The sequence below is a fragment of the Heterodontus francisci genome, chromosome 38 (genome assembly GCF_036365525.1).
Source record: "Heterodontus francisci isolate sHetFra1 chromosome 38, sHetFra1.hap1, whole genome shotgun sequence".
NCBI classification, from domain to species: Eukaryota; Metazoa; Chordata; class Chondrichthyes; order Heterodontiformes; family Heterodontidae; genus Heterodontus; species Heterodontus francisci.
The window spans coordinates 26,822,843-26,846,499 of NC_090408.1; the positions used below are offsets into that span (position 1 = coordinate 26,822,843).

A 23,657-nucleotide genomic window follows, 5' to 3' on the forward strand; every position below is an offset into this window, starting at 1 on the left:
AGCCTCTTGCCATCTAAATCTATCATTGTAGCCCTCTATTCCCTTCTCCCTCATATGCTGGTCTAGCTTCTCCTTAAATATATGTGTGTTATTCACTTCAACCACTCCTGCAAGTTCCACATTCTCACCACTTTTTGGGTAAAGACGTTTCTTCTGAATTCCCTATTAGATTTCTTGGTAACTATCTTATATTGATGGCCTCTTTCCCACAAGTGGAAACATTCTCTCTGTATCCACTCTATCAAAACCTTTCATAATTTTTTTTTGTAGACCTCCATTAGGTCATCCCACAGCTTTCTTTCTTCAAGAGAAGAGAGACCCATCTTTTCCTGATATGCATACCCTCGCATTTCTGGTTTCATCCTTGTATATCTTCTCTGCATCCTCTCCCGCACTGCTATATCCTTTTTTAAAAAAAAAATGGCAACCAGAACAGCACACAGTGCTATTAGGGTGGTCTAACCAAGGTTCAATAGAGGTTCAGCATAACTTACCTGCTTTTCAATTCTATCCCTTTAGAAATAAAGCCTAGCACTTGGTTTGCTTTTTTAAAAAAAAAATAGCCTTGCTAACCAGTGTTGCAATTTTTAGTGATTGATGTTTTTGTACCGGAGAGTAATTATTTGCCCATTCTGCATGTTTATTAATGTCCTCCTCAGAACTGACTATCCCTCCCCAATTTGGTTTCAATGGAAACCAGAAATCTACAACATCCGAAGTCCCATTGAAATTTTCGACCAATAGACCCAAACTTTACATCCCCAGACAAAGGGGTAATCTTGTGTAGGCAAAATTTATAGTAGTGAATAACTAATTTTCTGGGTAACTTTTTTTTTTCCCCAGAATTGTGCCAGGTTTACAGAAACTGGTTTATGCTGGCCATTAATTTTCATGGTGATTACCCCAAACGCCAACTATAAAAAGGTCAGAGGCAGATTAGTGGAATCCTAGAGAATGGGATAAATTGCCATTCATGCCATTCCTCTGGGGGGGATTCTGCCAATTTCTTGAGTTATCACAGAAATTCAGACCCAGTATTTCTAGTTGTATGCGCTGACCCAGGTGACTAATTGGAAAGGACTGTTGCAAAAGTGTGAAGAAATCAGAGTGATTGAATTTGTTCATTTTGTGATAGGTGCCAGTTCCAGAGTAGTTCATTGTCCATTGAAGTGAATGAAAATGGCGATTAAATGTCCCATGAACAAAATGCAAGCTAAATCAGCATTAAATTAGGCAATGGGTAATTCTGCCCATCATGTTCTTTTTGGCATATGGACACTTTTCAGGTGACTCACAAGGTGGATAAAGGGGAACCTGTAGATGTGCTGTACTTGGATTTCCAAAAGGCATTTGATAAGGTGGCACATCAAAGGTTGCTGAACAAGATAAGAGCATATGGTGTAGGGGTAATATATTAGCATGTATTAAGGACTGATTAACTAACAGGAAGCGGAGAGTAGGGATAAATGGGTCTTTTCAGGTTGGCAAGCTGCAAATAGGAGTGCCACAGGGATCAGTGCTGGGGCCTCAACTATTTACAATTTATATCAATGACTTGGATGAAGGGAGCGAATGTACAGTAACTAAATTTGTTGACATCAAGCTAGGAAGGAAAGTAAGTTGTCAAAAGGAGATAAAGAGTCTACAAAAGGAGATAGATAGGTTAAGTGAGAGATTTGGCAGATGGAGTATAATGTGGGAAAATGTGAACATGTCTACTTTGGCAGGAAGAACAGAAAAGCTGTATACTATTTAAATGGAAAGAGATTACAGAACTCTGTGGTACAGAGGGATCTGGGTGTCCTGGTACATGAATCACAAAAGGTTAGTAAGCAAGTACAGCAAATGACTAGGAAGGCAATGGAATGTTGACCTTTATTGAAAGGGAAAGAGAGTATGAAAGTAGGGAAGTTTTACTGCAGCTGTACAGGATCTTGGTGAGACCACATCTGGAGTACTGTGTACAGTTTTGGTCTCTTTATTTGAAAAAGGATAGAATTGCATTAGAAGCCATTCAGAGAAGGTTCACTCGACTAATTCCGGGGATGATGTTTCCTCTTGTGGGGCAGACTAGAACTAGGGGACAGTTTAAGAATGAGAGGTCTCCTTTTTAAGATGGTAATGAGAATATTTTTCTGAAAGGGTTGTTAGTCTGCAGAATTCTCTTCCCCAGAAAGCAGTGGAGGCTGGGTCATTGACTTTATTCAAGGCCGAGTTAGATAGATTTTTGATAGACAAGGGAGTCAAGGGTTATGGGGGGCAGACAGGAAAGTGGAGTTGAAACCATAACCAGATCAGCCATGATCTCATCAAATGGCAGAGCAAGCTCAAAGGGCCAAATGGCCTACTCCTGCTCTTAAGTCCTATGTTCCTACAATATATGCGAGGATTAGGGAAGCAGAATTTACAGACGGAACTGACCTCAACTGAAATGGGGCAATTTAGAATTTAAAAACCAGACCAAAACAATGCAATTTTGGGATATATTTAGTATGGGGAACAGCAGGTACTTATCTTCTGACTACATTTTCAACAGCTTGAAAATGACTCATTCCATTAATTATAATGGGATGTAATTGTATTCATGTATTAATATAAATTGAATTTCCTTCAGTTAGATGCATAACAGGTTTGAAGGTCGGTCAGCCTCCAATCATATTCCGTTCCTTTCTAACGCTCCCCTTTCTTCCATGAGCTGATACGATGTACCGCATGACATGAAATGAAGCGCATATAAACGCACCCCATAGTGACCGGAATTTCATTTTTAGGAATGTACTTTAGTCAGTTGGCTATCTGTATGTACTGCTAGAAACGTGCCAGGCCTGGCCAGTGCATATTGGAGAACACATCTGGCTGAACCCATGTGAATCTCAAACTGAAGCCAAATGTTGCCCAGCATTGGATCAGACAGACAATTCCTCTTTTGTTTGCTTGGACAGACTATCGTTAAATCCTGTTTTGAAATCATATCTCAACAACAAACCCTTTGCCAATTTTGCTTTTTTTTTTTTGGACAAGGTTTCCAGTAATTTCCTTAAGCCTAATCCAATGAAATCATTGTATAGTAATAGAATGCTTGATTGTTTTCCTGCTATGAAAGGCTCTAAAACTAATCCTTTCAACTCTTTACACCAAGCTTCAGAAAAGTTAAAAAGGATTCTTCTGCACTTTTGAGAGTCACTGTTTTAATAGTAAAAAAAAACAGTAAAAAATTGAAATATTTTAATATATTGTATTAATTTCCAAAAGCACATTATAAAAATGCAATTTCAAAAATAGAACATTTTAGACTTCTACAGAATGAGGAAGATTCTCTTGTGTTTTAGCTGTAATGAAACTGGAAATGTATTTATCAAAATACATTTGCAACTTTGCTATACTTGGCACAGAAGTAAATCACTTCCCATAATCACAAAGATAGCTAGACACTCTAAAGTCTTACTTCGTTATGCTACTACGTCCCCTCCTCTATTTCCACTCTTCAAAAAAAAAAGATATTCTAGAAACTGCATTTTACAAATCATTTTTGAGTTTCAGTCTTCTAAAATACTTTCATTAAATCAATAGAAAGCAATTAACATTGCAATCTTTAGCTGCAGTCGTATCCTGTCTATAAAAAAAAGACACAGAGTTGAAGTCTAGGAAACGAAAATGATAGTTATTAACTTGGTTCAACTATATTTGTAACCATCAAGAGTTCAATTCATAATTTCAAGATGCACTGCCTGAAGCAAGGACACATAAGCATAAAGAGCACTCTGTAGAACAGCAAAGTAGATCTATCTACTGGTAAACAGTTGATCAGAACAGTTAGGACCGTTTCTTACTGCACACTTGAGGCTGGTCACATGGCACTGAAATGTAATTTCTCTGATTAAAGCAGATTCTGTTGCAAGCACCATATACTAACTGCTGTACTTGATGCTAAACTCAGGTAAAGTGGAATACTGCATCATCTGCCATTTCCAAATTTCTGTACCGTGGAAAGGGCCAAAGCAATTTAAAAAAGGATTTTCATAACATTTGCATGTTCACTGTAGAACAGATTTTCTACTGTATCTGATAAATTTCTAATTACAATAGTGTACACAGAAAATAAGATTTAAAAGTTCCCAATATTCTCCTCTCCTGAAAGCATTGACTTAAGCTCTGGTAGAGTTTTACTGGTGCCATCAGCTACCTATATCTCATCCAAATGTTCGAGGTAACTACAGTAGGCATGGACAAAAAATGTTGATCCACAAATGCTCACCTGACAGTGATCAAGAATCCTGGTCTATTTCCCTCCACCTTTAGTCCATGGGTACAGTACTTAATGAAGCTACCACCACCACTGCTTAGATCAGTTAACTTACACAGACAGGGGAGCAAAAATGGCACTTTAACTTCATGATTAGTTTTGCATCATTGGGAGTAGGGATATAGACTAAAGAAAAAAAAACTACAGAAAATAAAGTCAATAAAATATGTACATTTTCAGGTTTTTTGCCAAAACTGGAAGACCAACCAACCCAAAAACATAACATTTGTGAATCATTTAGGTTTTTGCATTTCTCATGTGCGTGAAGATGGTGTCCAGTGAGATTCATAGCATTTCACCTTATCTCGAGTCAGAGTACATCAAAAAAAAACCTAGATTTAGAAAGATTTTATTTTATAAAAAAGGTATTCTATACACAAGGAGAATTTTAAAATCAGTAGTGTGGGAGATCACCATCCATACTAAATTAAGTAGAATACTGAACATTCCAGTGGTTACTGCCAAATAATGTACAGCACAGAAACAGGCCATTCAGTCCAACTGGTCCATGCTCTTGTTTATGCTCCACACACACACCTCCTCCCATTCCTCTTCATCCAACTCTATCAGCATAATCTTCTATTTCTTTTTCCATCAAGTGTTTATCAAACTTCCTCTTAAATATATCTATGCCATTCACCTCAACAACTCCTTGTGGTAGCTAGCTCCACATTTTAACCACTTTGAGTGAAGGAGTTTCTCCTGAAATCCCTATTGGATTTGCTAGTGACTGTCTTATATTTATGGACTCTCTGCAAGTGGAATATTTTCTTTTTAATTCCTTCATGGGATGCAGGCATCACTGATAAGGCCAGCATTTATTGCCCCTCCCGAATTACCCTCGAGACGATGCTAGTGAGCCACCTTCATGAACTGTTGCAGTCCTTGTGGTGTAGGAACACCACAGTGCTGTTAGGGAGGGAGTTCCAGGATTTTGAACTAGCGACAATGAAGGAACGGTGACATATTTCCAAGTCAGGATGGTGTGCAACTTGAAGGGGAACTTTCAGGTGGTGCTGTTCCCATGTGTCTGCTGCCCTTGTTCTTCTAGTTGGTAGAGGTTGCGGGTTTGGAAGGTGCTGTCGAAGGAGACTTGGGGAGTTGCTGCGGTGCATCTTGTAGATGGAATAAACAGCTGCCACTATGCGCCAGTGGTGGAAGGAGTGAATGTTTAAGGTGCTGGATGGGGTGATCAAGTGGGCTGCTTAGTCCTGGATGATGTTGAACTTCTCTAGTGTTGTTGGAGCTGCAGTCACTCAGGTCAGTGGGCAGTATTCCATCACACTCCAGACTTGTGCCTTTTCGATGGTGGGCAAGCTTTGGGGAGTCAGGGGATGGGTTACTTCCTGCAGAATTCCCAGCCACTGACCTGCTCTTGTAGCCACAACATTTATGTGACTGGTCCACTTAAGTTTCTGGCTAATCGTTACCCCTAGGATGTTGATGGGGAGGGATTCAGTGATGGTAATGCTGTTGAATGTCAAGGGGAGATGGTTAGATTCTCTCTTGTGGAAATGGTCATGGCCTGGCACTTAAGTGGCAAGTAATATTTGCACCACACATCAGCCCAAAACTGGTTATCCAGGTCTTGCTGCATATGGATATGGGCTGCTTTAGTATTGGAGGAGTGGCAAATGATACTGAACACTGTGCAATCATCAGCAAACATCCCCACTCCTGACCTCATGATGGAAGGAAGGACATTGCTGAAGCAGCTGAAGATGGTTGGGCCTAGAACACTACCCTGAGGAACTCCTGCAGTGATATCCTGGGGCTGAGATGATTGATCTCCAACAACCACATCCATTTTCCTTTGTGCTAGGTATGCCCAACCAGTGGAGAATTTTCCCCTTGATTCCCATTGACTTCAATTTTGCTAGGGCTCCTTGATGGTACACTCAGTTAAATGCTGCCTTAATGTCAAGGGCAGTCACTCTCACCTCACCTCTTGAATTCAGTACTTAGTTCCGTGTTTGGACAAGGCCTATAATGAGGTCTGGAGTTCAGTGGCCCTGGTGGAACCCAAAGTAAGCATCAGCGTGCAGGTTATTGCTGAGTATTTGCCACTTGATAGTGTTGTCAATGACACCTTCCATCACTTTGCTGATGATTGAAAGTTGACTGACGGGGCAGTAACTGGCCGAATTGGATTTGTCCTGACTTTTGTTCACAGGACATACCTGGGCAATTGTCCACATTGTCTGGTACATGCCAGTGTTGTAGCTGTACTGGAACTAAGGGCACAACTAGTTCCTGAGCACAAGTCTTCAGCTGGGATGTAGTCGGGGCCCATGGCCTTTGCTGTATCCTGTGTGTTCAGCCATTTCTTGATATCACATGGAACGAACGGCATCTGTGATGCTAGGGATCTCAGGAGGAGGCCAAGATGGACCATCCACTCAGCACTTCTGGCTGAAGCTTGTTACAGATGCTATAAATCACCATCTGCTTGTTAAAACTGGGATATTGAACTTTATTAATCTAGTTAACACTATGTCTTTCCAGCTCGAGGGTCAGATTTAAACCCAGCCGAGAGAGTGACATGGTGATACTTTTCCAATGGCCATAGGGCTTCTCCGTGAATTGTGCTCATTGTTCTCAGCTTGGCTCCTAGCTCATGTAAACGCACTAGACATAGCTGTCTATAATTCGAAACAATTGGCATTAGATAGCAAATGCCATTCAGTAAAGGCTGGAGGATGGCTGGCATAGTAACCATACTCTATGGTAAGTGGCTATGTTACTGGACCAGTAATCCAGAAGATCTGGACATGAGTTTAAAGCCCACCATGGCAGCTAGGGAATTTAAATACAATTAATTAAATCTTCTTCTTTGGCCTCCTCATCTCGAGAGAAATGGATAAGCGCCTGGTGGTGGTCAGTGGTTTGTGAAGCAGCGCCTGGAGTGGCTATAAAGGCCAATTCTAGAGTGACAGGCTCTTCCACAGGTGCTGCAGAGAAATTTGTTTGTCGGGGCTGTTACACAGTTGGCTCTCTCCTTGCGCCTCTGTCTTTTTTCCTGCCAACTACCAAGTCTCTTCGACTCGCCACACTTTAGCCCCGTCTTTATGGCTGCCCGCCAGCTCTGGCGAACGCAGGCAACTGACTCCCACGACTTGTGATCAATGTCACAGGATTTCATGTCGCGTTTGCAGACGTCTTTAAAGCGGAGACATGGACGGCCAGTGGGTCTGATACCAGTGGCGAGCTCGCTGTACAATGTGTCTTTGGGGATCCTGCCATCTTCCATGCGGCTCACATTAAATAAATCTGGGATAAAAAACTAGCATCAGTAATGGTGACTACGTAACTATGGACCGGTTGTAAAAACCAATCTGGTTCACTAATCTCCTTTTAGGGAAGGAAATCTTGCCATCCTCACTTGGTCTGACAGAGCAATGTGGTTGACTCTTAAATGCCCTCTGAAAATGCCTAGCAAGCCACTTAGTTGTACTCAAGGAGGTGGCTTACTACCACATCTCACGATGGACTTGCCAGCTTGCCAGCCACGCCCACATCCCATGAATGAATGAAAGAAACTGTTGCAGTTATGATCAAGACATGAGGTTGGCACACACAGCAGGGAGTTTACTGTATTGGATTCAAGGCACTCCTGACCTGTGTGCTCTTGATGCTGAAAATGGACGTTTGCTGGAATAATCAGAATCCCAGACTCCATGTCAAATTTCCGACAGCAATGACCATTTCCTTCCATAAATATTTCTATTACAGTCAAAAGTTTGATTCTAATAATTTACTGGATTTCGACAATTGTGCTTGTAAGCACAATGGCAGTTTACTTCATTATAAATGAAATATTTCGATTAACAGTGATTTTACAAACAAAGTCTTTGGCAAATATATTTTTGTCATGACCACAAAAAAAATTACATCAAAAACAAGAACTGCTAACTTCCTTAGGGAACAAATTAAATCTGAAGAACTAAAAGGTCCTGTCAAGGTCTGTATAAAAATCTGCAGCAGGAAATTGGCCAAATGCAATTTCCACTGAATTATTGTGACTGTACATTAGTCTTTGATCCACTGTCACATTAAGGAAGCCAGTTAATTTGTTTTGCATCTCCCAGCAACATGATTTTTCACCTAAAACAAAGCAAATGACTCCCTATACTGAGCAGCACATTTTAAGTTATGGAGGGCAGGGGGGGTGGAATCTTCTACACGTTGGTAAAATCTATGCTCATTTTGTGCCAGGAAGGAAATTTGGATACAACTTGGAATTTCTGCTGGTCTAGGCCGTCCATTTTATATTCAACCGGACAGAAACGCTTTTCTGCACATGACTGATATCTGTCAACTTAACCAATTATTAACAGGAATTTTTTTTAAAGTTATTTATTCCTGGGATGTGGACATCACTGGCTCGGCCAGCATTTATTGTCCATCCCTCATTGCCCTGGAGAAGGTGGTGGTGAGCTGCCTTCTTGAACCACTGCAGTATTTGGGGTGTAGGTACACCCATCATGCTGGAAGGAAGGGAATTCCAGGATTTTGACTCAGCGACAGAGAAGGAACGGCGATATAGTTCCAAGTCAGGATGGTGTGTAGCTTGGAGGGGAACTTGCAGGTGGTGGTGTTCCCATGCAACTGCTACCCCTGTCCTTCTAGGTAGTAGAGGTCACGGGTTTGGAAGGTGCTGTTAAAAGAGCCTTGGTGAGTTACTGCAGTGCATCTTGTATATGGTACACACTGCTGACACTGTGCGCCGGTGGTGAAGGGAATGTTGAAGGTGGTGGATCGGGTGCCAATCAAGCGGGCTGTTTTGTCTTGGATGGTGTCAAGCTTCGAGTGTGGTTGGAGCTGCATCCATCCAGGCAAATGGAGAGAATGTTCCATCACACTCCTGACATGTGCCCTGTAGATGATGGAGAGGCAGTGGGGAGACAGGTGGTGAGCTACTCGCCACACATTTCCCAGCCTCTGAGGTTCTTGTAGCCACAGCATTTATGTGGCTAGTCCAGTTCAGTTTCTGATCAATGGTGACCACCAGGATGTTGATAGTCGGGATTCAGCAATGGTAATGCCATTGATCAACAAGAGATAGTTAGATTCTCTCTTGTTTGAGATGGTATATACAACTCCATCCAATCATGTTCACACATGTACTTATTGGGTAGTGATCAAGATCGGGAATCAGAGCTGAACTTTCCCTTTATGTAACCCAGGTCTGCTGAGTCTATATATAAACACACATGACATAAACCCAATTGAAATCAGCTCAACCAAGGGACTAAACCTGCGATCTTCCTGATCTATGTGGCTAGGCACCACTCTATGCAGCACTTTTTCTGGCGAAGCCATTAGAGAGCTACCAAATGAGGTCACCAGAAACATTTGTGGAAGAAGGGGAAGCAAAGTATAAAAAATTCCCTTTATGAGCTCCACAGTTATGTCCGGTGACAGGTAGGACAAGTGATTTGCCGCTATGCATTGACAAATTCCTTACCAGGTGCTGCATGATGCACTGCCCAAATTTTACAATTTTGCACTGAAAAGATTCTAGCGAGTCAGTGGAAGGGCTAATTTCTGAGCAGATAGTTCCAATTAACAGAATCACTTGCCACACAAATCTCGACATAATGTTGGCATGCTGATAGCACCGGCAGCATCCATAGAGAAATCTTTAGACCGGACCATCCGATTCGCCCAACCCAACACATGGATCTGTAAATCTTCATGTAGAACTACATATATGTTTACAGTGCCTAATCCAACTTTTCATGCTTTCTTATAAGTTCAAGAACATTTTTGAAACTCTGATGCCATCCAAAAGTTTCGATTTGTAATTACCCATAAACAACAACAAAAAATTCTCAAGGTACACATTTTAACGATGTAGATCACTCTTCCCCAACCATCATTACATATTCTCATTGATGCTTACCTCGTGACTTGGGTTCTTGTGTTGAAATCAAGTGACCTCATGGACTGCAATACTTCGACACAGCCCATATACTGAAACAAGAAAGATGAAAATCAGCATGAAAGCAAAAACTATAAAATTCTTAACACAAATTAATCATGAGAACACAATTATTTAAATTTTTTTGTAAATAGAAACTATCCGAACAGAATTAGATATTGATTCACTGAAATATTTATTAGAGGAAGGCAGTAGAGCAAGTTAGCATGCCCTTGACATCGAGGATGTATTTGACCAAGTATGGCATCAAGCAGCCCTCGCAAAATTGGAGTCAATGGGAACCAGGGGGAAAACACTCCACTGGTTGGAATCATACCTAGCTCAAAGAAAGATGGTTGTGGTTCTTGGAGGTCAATCCCAGGACATTACTGCAGAAGTTCATCAGGGTAGTATCCTAGGCCCAACCATCTTCAGCTGCTTCATCAATGACTTTCCCTCCATCATAAGGTCAGAAGTAGAATGTTCAGTACCAGTCACGACCCCTCAGATACTGAAGCAGCCCATGTCCATATGCAGAAAGACCTGGACAACATCCAGGCTTGGGCTGATAAGTGGCATGTTACATTCATGCCACACAAGTGCAAGGCAATGGTCATTCAAACAGAAACTCGAATCATCTCCCCTTGCTGTTCAATGCCATTACCATCACTGAATCCCCCACTATCAACATCCTCAGGGTTACCATTGGCCAGAAACAGAACTGGACCAGCCACATAATTGCTGTGGCTACAAGAGCAGGTCAGAGGCCAGGGGTTCTGCAGTGAGTAACTCACCTCCTGTCTCCCCAATGCCTGTCCACCATTTACAAGGCACAAGTCAGGAGTGTGATGGAATGCTCTCCACTTGCCTGGATGGGTGCAGCTCCAACAACGTTCAAGAAACTCGACACCATCCAGGACAAAGCAACCCGCTTGATTAGCAGCTGATCCACCACCTTCAACACTGACACAGAGTGTCAGCAGTGTGTACCATATACACCATGCACTGCAGTAACTCACCAAAGCTCCTTTGACAGCACCTTCCACACCCACAACCTCTACCCTCTAGAAGGACAAGGGCAGCAGATGCATTGGAACACCGCCACACGCAAGTTCCCCTGCAAGCCACACACCATCCTGACTTGGAACTATAAATCGCCGTTCCTTCATTGTCGCTGGATCAAAATCCTGGAATTCCCTTCCTAACAGCACCGTGGGTGTACCTACCACACACGGACTGCAGCGGTTCAAGAAGGCAACTCACCACCACCTTCTCAAGGGAAATTAGGGATGGGCAATTTACGCTGGTCTTGCCAGTGATGCCCACATCCCACAAACAAGTAAAAAAAAAACATGCTGTGCCAATGATAGGACTCCCTGGAGCTCATAAGGAGGCACAAGTGGAGGCTTCTCCTAAAGGAGAGAAGACAAACTGAATGGAAGATGGAATTCACTTAACTGATGTGCATTCCCTAACAGATGGTTAAAAAGCAGTATATGTGGAATTTAGGAACAGGTTGATATCTGCCCTCTTATTTGAAGAGGTGTATATACACTACAGAAAGCCTAAATTAGGTAAAGTAGTGACTACATTTCCTGTGCTTTGGGACATCCTGAGGTCATGAAAAGCTTTGAATAAATGCAAGTTCATTCATTCTTTTTACCAAAGGTAGGGTAAACACTACGTCCTCGTGAATAAGGTGCTCAGCTGTTTACATGCTAATAAAAGCAAAATACTCAGAATGCTGGAGATGCTCAGCAGGTCTGACAGAATCAGTGGAGAGAGAAACAGTTAAAGTTTCAGGTCTGTGACCTTTCATCAGAAGTGGTAAAGGTTAGAAATATAATAGGCTTTGAACAAGTGAAAAGGGGGATGGGGGAAAAAGAACAATGATGTGTGATAGGGCAGAGGACAGGATAGATTGAATGGCAAAGATGTTACGGAATAAAGGCAAAGTGAGAGCATTAATGGACTGCTCTGTCCAAAAGCAAGACCCTGAGAAATATGTTTAAGACAGGCCCATGGTTAAAAGATAATAAAAATAAAAATGGCAGTCATGCTCTGAAATAGTTGCACTCAATGTCGAGTCCAGAAGGCTCCGGAGTGCCCAATCGGTTCCCTGTTTTTCAGGGTTTTGCTTTTGAATAGAGCTGTTCATTAATCTGCCAACAACAGAGTCTCTGGACAAATGCTGTGTTTTTTAATACAACTATTAGCACTCCCTTTGCCTTTGTTCTGTGACATCTTTGTCATTTAATCTCTCCTGCCTTCTGCCCTAGCACACACCTTCCCTTTGGTTCTTCTTCCTTCCCGCCACCCCCTTTTCACTTGCTCAAAGCCTATTACATTTCTATCCTTTGCCAGTTCTGATGAAAGGACTTGAAACGTTAACTCTGCTTCTCTCTCCACAGATGCTGCCAGACCAGCTAAGTATTTCCAACACTTAGTTTTTTTATTTGCTTACATGTGAAGTTTGTTGACTCCTTCTGACTGAATCTAGACTCATTAGCACAGTGACTTATAATTGTAAAGCTTTGGTGTAGTAATTTTGAGAAGCTGCAATAGTCTGAAAGGTTGAAGGATTTATTTCTTGTGAAGTCAATTAGTTCCAGGCCAAATGGACTGGAGACGACTTCCAGAAATCACTCTTCATAAAGTAGAGATTCAACTCCCTTTGGGAAGAATAAAAGAATGTTGGAAAGACAAGAGGGAGTAGAAATTGTACACCACTCAGTGGAGCAGTTATCAGGCCTGCTCTGCTTGGGCTTTCCAGGAGTGGGTGTGGCCTAGTAAGCAGCCACCACTGAAAAGGTGGCAACTTCACAGCATTCCATGGGGGCTGCTGCCAACTAGAGATTGGCCTCCCTCATTGTCATCACTCCCATCTGGATTTCCACAAGGGCTGGTGTCAGCAAGGTAAGTGGCCCAAAATTTATCTGATTTCAACAGGCAAGGTGCCTTTGGAAGTGTGACAGGCAACTCGTCCAAATTATTGAAATGAAGTCAGTAACTCCATTTCAGGCCACCATTGGACCTCCAGGTTGGGGCACCCTCCGGACTTGAAAGTGAGCCATTACCAATTTCTACCCCAGAGTTTCCTAGGTAATTATCACCATCGTCATCCACTAGGCCTTGACTCTAATGACATTGTCAATGATAACAGATGGGAGGTTGCCAAGGTGTCAACATCCAAGTGTTGCACTGTGCTCCAATATATAGAACGTTTTGCTACAGCCAAGCCCACCTAATCACCTGCTGGCAAGGAAGAACACTTGAATGAATTATAGTGCCAGGACATTTAGCTAAAGGGGATTGCATGAAGAGCAGCACCAGGGCTTGAAAGAGTGGCGACCATCAGTCTAGAAATTGAAACAGTCTGGATAGAATTCTGCTGCTTGAAGATTACAAAGTCCTTTTGATCTTGAAATCAGTTTTCTAGCCAAAAAAAACAACCCTGCTATATTTTATAGACAAATGTCAAGAGTGTAATGTTCTGGAAGATTTCCAACTTCCTCCAGGAAAGTTCCTATGGGTGGTGACCTTATGAAAGGGTTAGTAAAGCACATAATATGGTACATGTCAATTTAGGCAATATCTTCAAGGTGGAATCTATTTTCTGCTGAATCTGAATTTTTGGATTGAATTGCAGCAGGTACTGAGACTGCACCTCCAACGAAACAATAGACTCACTACACTTACAGATCAAAAAATCCACAGAAGTCTCTGCCAGGAAGTTCATTAGTTTATCAATCTCTAATGGCAACATGGGCCAATTGGGGTGGAAGTTTGATCACTACACATACTATGCTTACCTCCAAATCGTATCACAGTTAAGGTGATAAAAAGAGCATTGATTAAAGAGTCCTGGAAGTCATAGACTCAGAGTTATACAGCGCAGAAACAGGTCCTTTGGCCCATCGTGTCTGTACCGGCCATACAGCACCCAACTATTCTAATCCCATATTCCTGCACTTGGCCCGTAGCCTTGTATATTATGGCGTTTCAAGTGCTCATCTAAATACTTCTTAAATGTTGTGAGGGTTCCTGCCTCCACCACCTCTTCAGGCAGTGCGTTCCAGATTCCAACCATCCTCTGGGTGATAAAATGTTTCCTCAAATCCCCCCTAAACCTCCTGCCCCTTACCCTAAATCTGTGCCCCCGGTTCTTGACCCCTCCGCTAAGGGAAAAAGTTTCTTCCGATCTAACCTATCAGGTAGTGTGCCTTACTTATTTCATACTGCATTGAAAATTATTTTTATGCATTGCCAAGATTCTTCAGAAAATATTCTCTGCAAGCATTACACCTTCCATACCCAATGGAACGGACTCTCAAACTAGACATTTCCATAGCTGCACAGTGAAAGAGTGATAATCTAGTAATTTTCACATTTCGTTTCTCACCTCTCTCAAGTTCCATTGAAAAATCAACCACCAAATTCTCCTGATAATAAACAGGAGTTTAACACAATATGCTTGCATTAATGTTAAAAGTAGCCCATTTTCTTGTGTTGAATTAAGTACAGGTCACAAACTGTAGGAACCAACACATCAGCAAAAAGGTAGGAGCTTTCAACTGAGCCGCTTCCAGATTCAGTGATCATCTAGAGGGAGGTGCTGGGAGTAATCTGGACCACCACTGCAACAGTCCAGATCATTCAATTATCTTATTTCTTCCTACTTTATAGTCACCTAGCGGCAGACTAACAAGAAGAAAAAATGGAGTTCATTCAAAAACTGGCAGAACATCGTTACACTTCAAACATTTTTTTTTGCATTTAAAACAAGAGTGAACTTGAGATTTTTTTTTAAAAAGGTCATTACTAACAAACTTGAAAGAGGCTCAGAACATGGCCTGCACTACAAACTGATTACCATTGTTTATTCCTGTAAGGATGGAAAAGTATTCAGTATGTGATTCATTCTTTGAGGTTATAATAAGTAAATCCACCCTTGTTTCTGGAGCTTTTATTCTAGGAGGCAACTCAACAAAAAGCTGTAAAAAAAAAAAAAAAATCAATATATTGTTTTGATAATAAATTATTCTGGAAGAAAGCTGATCTCATCTCTGACTCATACTGGTCACAGAGGCATAAATGGAGGATACTTACATTGAGCACCTCTCTGACATTAGGAAGTGTCTACATATTCACAGTAAGCTGTCTGGCTCACTCTCCATGGGTACAGTAGTGGAACGGTTGTGACACTGGTCTAGCAAATCAATGAGAGTTCAATTCCAAATATATCAAATTCTGAAATTGTATTTCAAAAAAGAAAAAAAAAATGGTCATTTTGTGGATTAGGATCAGAGGAAAAAGGTGACAGCAGAAGTTTCTGGATTGTTATACAATTTTTAAAAAACGGTGTAGTCACAGAAGAATTTGACAGTTGGTCTTCAATAGGACTTGGGAAAGGTGAGAAATGACTCAATTATCACTTTTCCACACACTGCTATGGAAATATCTAGTTCAAGAAAGTCAATTGCATAGTGTATAAAATGCTGGCGGTTCATTACTTGCAGAGAATATTCTCAGAGGAATTCTAGAAATGCACAAAAATATCACTCTTGCCCTGTATGGCCGACATATGATTCCAGTCCCACATAGTATACTTGACTCTTAATGCCCTCTGAAGTGGAAAGCGACGTGACTGTAAAAATAAAAAACAGGGATGGGCAACAAATGCAATCTTCATTGCCTATGTCCCAAAAAGGGCAGCACAGTGGCGCAGTGGTTAGCACCGCAGCCTCACAGCTCCAGCGACCCGGGTTCAATTCTGGGTACTGCCTGTGTGGAGTTTGCAAGTTCTCCCTGTGTCTGCGTGGGTTTTCTCTGGGTGCTCCAGTTTCCTCCCACAAGCCAAAAGACTTGCAGGTTGGTAGGTAAATTGGCCATTATAAATTGCCCCTAGTTTTAGGTAGGTGGTAGGGAAATATAGGGACAGGTGGGGATGTGGTAGGAATATGGGATTAGTGTAGGATTAGTATAAATGGGTGGTTGATGGTCGGCACAGACTCGGTGGGCCGAAGGGCCTGTTTCAGTGCTGGATCTCTTTAAAAAAAAAAAATTATCTAGACAATGCTGATTTACATCTCCCTTCATAGGTGAAATTACAGATGTTTAAAGTTAAGTCAGAGCAATGACAAACAATTGTCCAAAAGTAATCAGGCCTGCATTAACACTACTGAATGAGGGACTCAATTTATGCATGAGCCTTATTTGATGAATTAACAGATTATACAATATGATCTAAGTGCTTTGGTCATTCTATACACTATTTTGTTGGCCACTGTAAATATTAAGAAAACAGAAGCCCCATTCCCCTTCAGTGAAATTTGGAGTGCTCAGTGATTGGTGATAATGTATGTTAACAAAGCAGTATCTGTTGTGATTCCGAAACACTCACTTCATGGTGACTCTCGGTAAAAGTTAATTTTGCTCTCCTCCCAGCCAGCAGTACTGGTGATTTTGAAACGAGGAGGAAAATACTGCACTTGTGTGTGCAAAGCACTACGTTTGTAGGTGCACATAGAAAGTACATTCAACCACATTTCCTCAGACAATTCTTGTATGGTGATCAAGATACAGTGGGGGGGGAGACATGGTAGAGCTGAGAGCCTGCTGGGGAACACAGGGGCCATTTCCTTTCCCCGGTTGATCAATTCAGAAAACCAATCTAGACTAAAACAGAAGCTTTCTAAAGTTGGGAGAGATTTGAATGTCAAATTCAGATACATTAGAGATCAGTGAATTATTTACTTGGGAACCTTAGCACCAAACAAGGCTAAAGACCAGAGGGCTGTAGGACCAGAAACGAGTGTCCACATACGTAAAATTTGTTTTCTCTATTTCCCGTGAAAGGAGAGTCATGGTTACATGACTTCCTTAGATAGATTCTGAATGGCAAACATTAATTTTGATTCCCACTATTGCATTTGCCGCTCCATTCTGAATTTGGAGTGAGGTTATGCAACTTACATGACTTGCTTACTTTTAATAGACACATTTAAAGATTGAGAAAAATTGGACTGTAAAGCTGAAATCTGTATAATGTTTCCTCATGTGTAAACATACAGCTCAAAAATAAATCAAAGAATTGGGAACTTTCAACTCTAGGCTTCATTGTTAAAACAAACCACTTTAATTAAAAATACACATTGCGGTCAGGAAGGAGGAGATGACAAGTACACAGAGATGACAGGCCTAGCACTAACTATTGGTTTATGACCCAATTCCCATGTGTCATGCATAATGTGCCAGCAAATATTCAAATTCTGATTTGTTTTTTTTTATTTCCAAAATATACTTTATTCATAAAAATCTGTAAAAATTACATTCCCAAACAGTTTAAAACAGCATCAAGTCAAAAAATGCAAACAGTGCAAAGGTGATCAGTTTCCTTCTATACAATCATGAGTTGCCTCACAACCCTTCCATTTCATTGTCATGCCATATACATTTTTACATTTACAGCACACAAAATTTTCCCGATACAGTTCGAGGGGTTTCCCATGGATCCAGCCCCTCAGTTCAGCTTGGTGGGGGGGGGACCTTACACTGTGGTCTTTCCCCATTGAGTCTTTGCTGCGGCTGCCCCAAGCTTTAGTGTGTCCCTCAGCACGTAGTCCTGGACCTTGGAATGTGCCAGTCTGCAACATTCGGTGGTGGACAACTCTTTGTGCTGGAAGACCAGCAAGTTTCGGGCAGACCAAAGGGCGTCTTTCACCGAATTGATAGTCCTCCAGCAGCAGTTGATATTTGTCTCGGTGTGCGTCCCTGGGAACAGCCCGTAGAGCACAGACTCCTGTGTTACAGAGCTGCTTGGGATGAACCTCGACAAAAACCACTGCATCTCTTTCCACACCTGCTTTGCAAAGACACATTCCAGGAGGAGGTGGGCAACCATCTCTTCCCCACCACAGCCAACGCGGGGGCATTGCGCGGAGGGGGCGAGACTTCGGACGTGCATGAAGGATCTGACGGGGAGGGCCCTTCTCACCACCAGCCAAGCTACATCTTGGTGCTTGTTTGAAAGTTCTGGTGATGAGGCATTCCGCCAAATGACTGACGGTCTGCTCGGGAAACCATCCGACAGGATCCCCCGTCTCCTTTTCCCGTAGGGCCTCGAGGACATTCCGTGCAGACCACTGCCTGATGGATTGGTGGTCAAAGGTGTTTTCCGTAGATTAGGAGGCCAGCTCTTCTGAGTCAGACATGTCCAACATCTAATGAACAGCAGTCCTAATACCATGGAGCCACTATATGGTAAGACTAGCTACCAGAAAGAGAGTTCATAGAATCACAGAATAGCATAGTACAGAAGGAGACTATTTGGCCAAACAAGTCTGCATGAACTCTTTCAAAGACCAATACAGTAGTTCCCCTCTCCCCACAAAGGCATGCAAATTTTTCATCCAATTCCCTTTTGAAAACTACTATTGAATCTGAATCCACCACCCTATCAGGCAATGCATTCCAAATCCTAATCACCTTGCATAAAAAAGGTCTTTCCCTCATCTCACAAATCTGTGCTCTCTGGTTTTTGACCCTTCAGCCACTGGGAACAGTTTCTCTTTTATTTACTTTATATAAAACCTTCATGATTCTAAACACCTCTATTAAGTTTTAAAAAAAAAAATGATATTTCTAGCCATTGGTCTTAGTGAACTTAGCAAGTTGGCATTTTGGAATCGCCATCAGGGGTGCAAGATACAAGTGTTGGGAAGTGGTCGCGTATGGAGCTCTCTAAAGCCACATACAAACTGCTTGGGGATTTTTTGGGCTGTATTGTTCAGCAATAAAGTGGAATGATGCATCTGCCCCTCTCATTTATGCTGTTACTTGTCCATTATTCTATTGTTTTGAAGTCTCTATAAAACAAAATATCTGCTTGAAATAAGCTTCCCACTGGACTTTACTCCATATTTCCATGGTCATAAATGCAAATGGCATTAATTTTTTTTAAATGCATGAATTATCATCTAGTAATCTGTTGAGTTCACTCTCAGACTGCAGTTATACTGTCCCTCTTGCTAATACGAGATTTTTTTTTGTTTTTGTTTTTTTTTTTTTGAGTACTTTAACTCCAGACATAGGTCCCAAACCAACTAAACATGAAGCAGCATGCAAGCACCATGAATACCTGACACTGTATGGAGTCTGAAGTGAAGCTAGATTTTTAAAAGTCTATCGATCCTCTTGAACATTTCAAAAAAAAAGGTAGTATTAACCCTTCAATGGGTTATGATAAAACAGATGCTATAGGTGCTTCGCTCCTAACCTGGAAAAAAGCACCACTTGGAGAGCTAATCTCTGCAACAGGAGTGCCCTGGAGGATAAAATGCAAGTCGTAGCTTGAAGTGTTACCCCGGCCTTGCGGACTGCATTTCCCACTTCACAGTCACTGCTTTTAGACTGATAGCACGGTACAAATGTAGCCAAAATTGTATTAATTGGACACACAGTGTTCATTATCAGGAGGTACTTAAAATACTTCAGTAAAATCACTTTCTTACTCAAAAGGGGACAATTTTAACCTAACTCACTGGGTGGAATGGCAGTTTCATACCCTGCTCAATATCACTCATTGATTTCATTGAAGAGTGAAATTGAGCAATATGTAAAACCAATGATTCACCTGATGCTGTGGGTTTCCTGCCTGGTGAAATAGGTTAAAATTGTCCCCAAGGTTTCTTCCCTCTGAGGATATTTGAAAAGAGAAATCAGCAACAGCATCTCAATACTTGCCTTTTCTGCTGTTTTTCTAAACGTAGAATATACTTTGATATGACTCATTCACATGTTCAATATTTAAAGAGTCATCTCTACAATCAAAGAGAAATATTCATACAATTAATCCTTCCAAGAGCAGTTATTTTTAGATTTAGAAGACCCGTGGATGTCGACACAGCTGAAAAGGAACAACCTCCAGAAGAAACAAGAATAGGCTGGACATGAATAGAGGGTTTAAAGCGAACCAACTGGTTACAATTACTCATGGGTTGTTTAAAAAGAGGTCAATTTACTGAAGGCCTTAAAATTTCAAAAAATATCAGGAGCTTCTAATCTAATCTGGAATCACTGAAGGAGGAGAAAGTTGTTCATCTCTCCAATTTGCTGTTTGCACACTGCTGAAGGACAGCATGACCAAATGTACATGTAGTTTATCCATTTCCCACCGCAGAAAGCGATGGAAGTCAAGTGCACCCACAGTTGAGCTAGGTCACAGAAATGGAAACAAAATCAATGAGATTGTTGGAAACAGCGAGGTTGAAATTTGCTGGCCTCCATTCTGCTACGAGCAGCATACCGGGGATTTCAGCCAGCAGCTCGCAGCATCACTAACCCAGTTCAAAATCCCAGGGGCACCTACCTCAGTGGGTAAGACAGAATGTTGCAGCAGGATCTTGCTGCAACATTAAAGGGGGCTACGCTGGCCAAAGATGCCACAAAACTGATGTCAAGAAAGCATGATATACCAAATGAGAAATTTTAATTCATTGGTTGGAAGCTTACATCAAACATAAACAAGGAAAGCTGAAATATTACAAGATAATTTTTACAAAGACTTGGCCACAGCTAAAATGGCCACCACCATTTGCATTTGAACACTTTGAACATTCGAAGGCATCAAAGAGGAGCCACGTCTGATGAGCCTATACCAAAGACAATTGATTGCTCTATTGATTGAACTACCGGAGATTGCTTTCATTAGTACGACATTCAAAGCCATTCTGGAAAATTAACATTGAAAGGGCCAACCCTTCCAAGTGTAAACATGGTCATCTTGGGGCCTGAGACTGAAATTCCTAAACTTGAATCTCATTAGAGGTTCCAGAGAATACACAGAGGCAGTCATGTGACTGTCTGTCCATCTCTGTGAAAGCTAGGAGTTTCCCTTGCACAAAAGGAGACAAGCCAGTGACTTAGACAGTGCAGAAGCCAGAGATCTCTGTCACTCTTCCCATCCCTCCCTCTCCTCACCAGGCCATAACACTGACAAATTCTAACTTCATATTTGGTGAATGGGGTTTCAAACATTTGTGGAACTCATTTCTGCCCAGATCTGATCCTGCCAGGTCATTATGTATGCCTGCATCATTAGAGATGGTTATGACCAAGGCAGGAGTAATGCATTGTTAATTCAGTCCTACTACTCCACAGGTCACAGCGCATCAAGAAAGTTTCCCACTTACCGAATAGCCAAATTAGACACCATTTGTCCCCCAGAATAAAGCACACCAAACCAGGCTTCTTTAATTAAAGAAAAAACACCACCACCAATTTATTAGAAAAGAAATAATAGGTCTTAAACAATAATGAGATAAATCTTTAGATGAAAAGATTTTTTTAAACTCATTCTTACACACACACATGCTAACTGGGGGAAAGGATTTTTTTGGTTTACAGCTGTTTCTTAGGGATAAAAAGGAAAAAATAAAATGATAAACTCAATTGCATTCTGGTAGGATGTTTTCAGAATGGTGAGGTGTCCCAGAGTCAATCAGTTGGATGTCACTCGAAGTCTCTCCAGGCGAGGTTGACAAACAGTCTGTGATGGGTAGGCGTTCAAGACAATTTGTAGGTCTTTCAGCAGGGGTGCAGCAACCGGTCTGCTTGGGTTTTTCAAAAAACAGCAGTCTAACAGTAGAGGCTTTCTGTAGGTTCCTGGGTTTTCCAAAACACAGGAGGCCACAGAAACCACTCTGGATGCAGAATTCTTCAGAAACTGGCAGCAATAGGAATGTGCCACCTTTCACTAGCAGGATTTTTCAAGAGATGCAAGTCTCCTTTACAGAGTGAGGTCTTTTTCGCCAGTCTCCAGGCAGGTCATGTCTAAGTTTCAAAATGCCTGCTCTTTGTCCAACTCACTGGTTTTTAAAAGTCCAAAATGAAAAAAACTTCCTGAACACGGTCACATGTCCAGGCAGTGTCTCCTCGGTCACTCAAAAGGAGGTCATACCCCCTTGCTGCTTCCTTGAAATTGCTTGCTTCTCCTATTTATGCATACAAAGTCAACATCCAAAAATTCCAGCTATTTGCAGATGTCCAAATCCACTGAAAATCCTTTATTCTGTTTTTTTTTTTTAAAAACACACACAGAAGTCTAAGATTTTAGTACAACAATATAGTTTGATGTTACATGAATTCTGCTAGATGTTAATCTGCCAGTTGCACCCCTTCCTAGGATGGCCACGAGAAGGGCAAAGTCCCATATGACCTTAACCCCAATTTCGCTTAAAGATCATCAGCCAGAGATCATTGAAAACTGCAGTCAGTCATCAACAAAACTGCACAGCACATCCACATTGTATCTCACAAAAATGTCAAACTAATGTTTTCTGCCTTCAAAACACAAACAGAAAGTTCATCAAGATAATTCAAAACCTAAAACAGGTTTATTAGTGTAGAATGGTGGAATGAAAATGACATGCCATTGACAATGGAAGAGCAAAGGATCATAACTGGCTAAGCAGGTGATTCTCCTTGATAAAATTGACATACCAATGGTAGACTGTCTACAGTAATGATTGAGTTTGCAAGAGCTAGTCTAAATAGCTGTACCTAATGAAGAAGGTGCTGGACTGGCAGATAACATATAGCTGCCCATGGGAATAACCAACCGCTTCACATCAATATCACTGCAGGCTGCATGGGACCTGTGACTGAGGTTGTGACTTGTCAATCTGCGGTTGCTTACAAGATCGACACTGAAGTAGAAGAGAACTATGAGGATTTTCTGCCATATCACCAAAACTTGGGAGAAGTCTATAGTTATTTGGAAGACATTTACCAATTTGTGGAAAGAAAATACATTGGGAGTCTGTGCACTAGGCAACTGCATCCACCAATGTCGCAACAAAATTGGAAGACAGTCCAAGATGACAGACTTCATGCACACAATTGTCTGCATTACGTGTACAGAATGAACTTATTACATTAAACCATTTGAATGTAAAATCCTTTAGCAGCCCCTCTGATATTCTGCCTCTCAAAAGGCTCCTGGATCCATCGCCTCTCCCCAGCTATCTCTAAAGCTGGACACTGCTTTGTAGATGTTAAAAGCTGACTCCACATGGTCAACATAACTCCCTTGCAGACATTGTACAAGACACTAGTGCAGCCTCAGCTGAAGTATTGTGTCCAGTTCTGGGCACTGCACTTTAGGAAAGACATGAGGGCATTGGAGAGAGTACAGAAAAGATTCAGAGAATGTTTCCAGGGATGAGGAACTTCAGTTAAGATAGATTGAAGTTAGGATTGTATTCCGTGAAGCGATTTCATAGAGGTATTCAAAATCACGAGGGGTCTGGACACAGTAGATAGAGAAAAACGGTTCCCACTTGTGAAAGGATCGAGAATGAGAGGGCACAGATTTAAAGCATTTGGCAAGAGAAGCAAAAGTTAAAAATTAGGAAAAACTTTTTCCACAGT

At 41.5% G+C, this 23,657-nt stretch overlaps 1 protein-coding gene across 2 annotated transcripts in view; it reads right to left on the reverse strand.

The window, feature by feature from the left end:
- LOC137352458 (SHC-transforming protein 1-like) overlaps positions 1 to 23,657 on the reverse strand; it is a 114,422-nt gene that overhangs the window by 50,907 nt on the left and 39,858 nt on the right. For both annotated transcript variants that reach the window (XM_068017927.1, XM_068017928.1), the window contains exon 3: positions 10,209 to 10,279. In XM_068017927.1, coding sequence (XP_067874028.1) covers positions 10,209 to 10,279 — 71 coding nt within the window. The remainder of the gene's footprint in view (positions 1 to 10,208; positions 10,280 to 23,657) is intronic.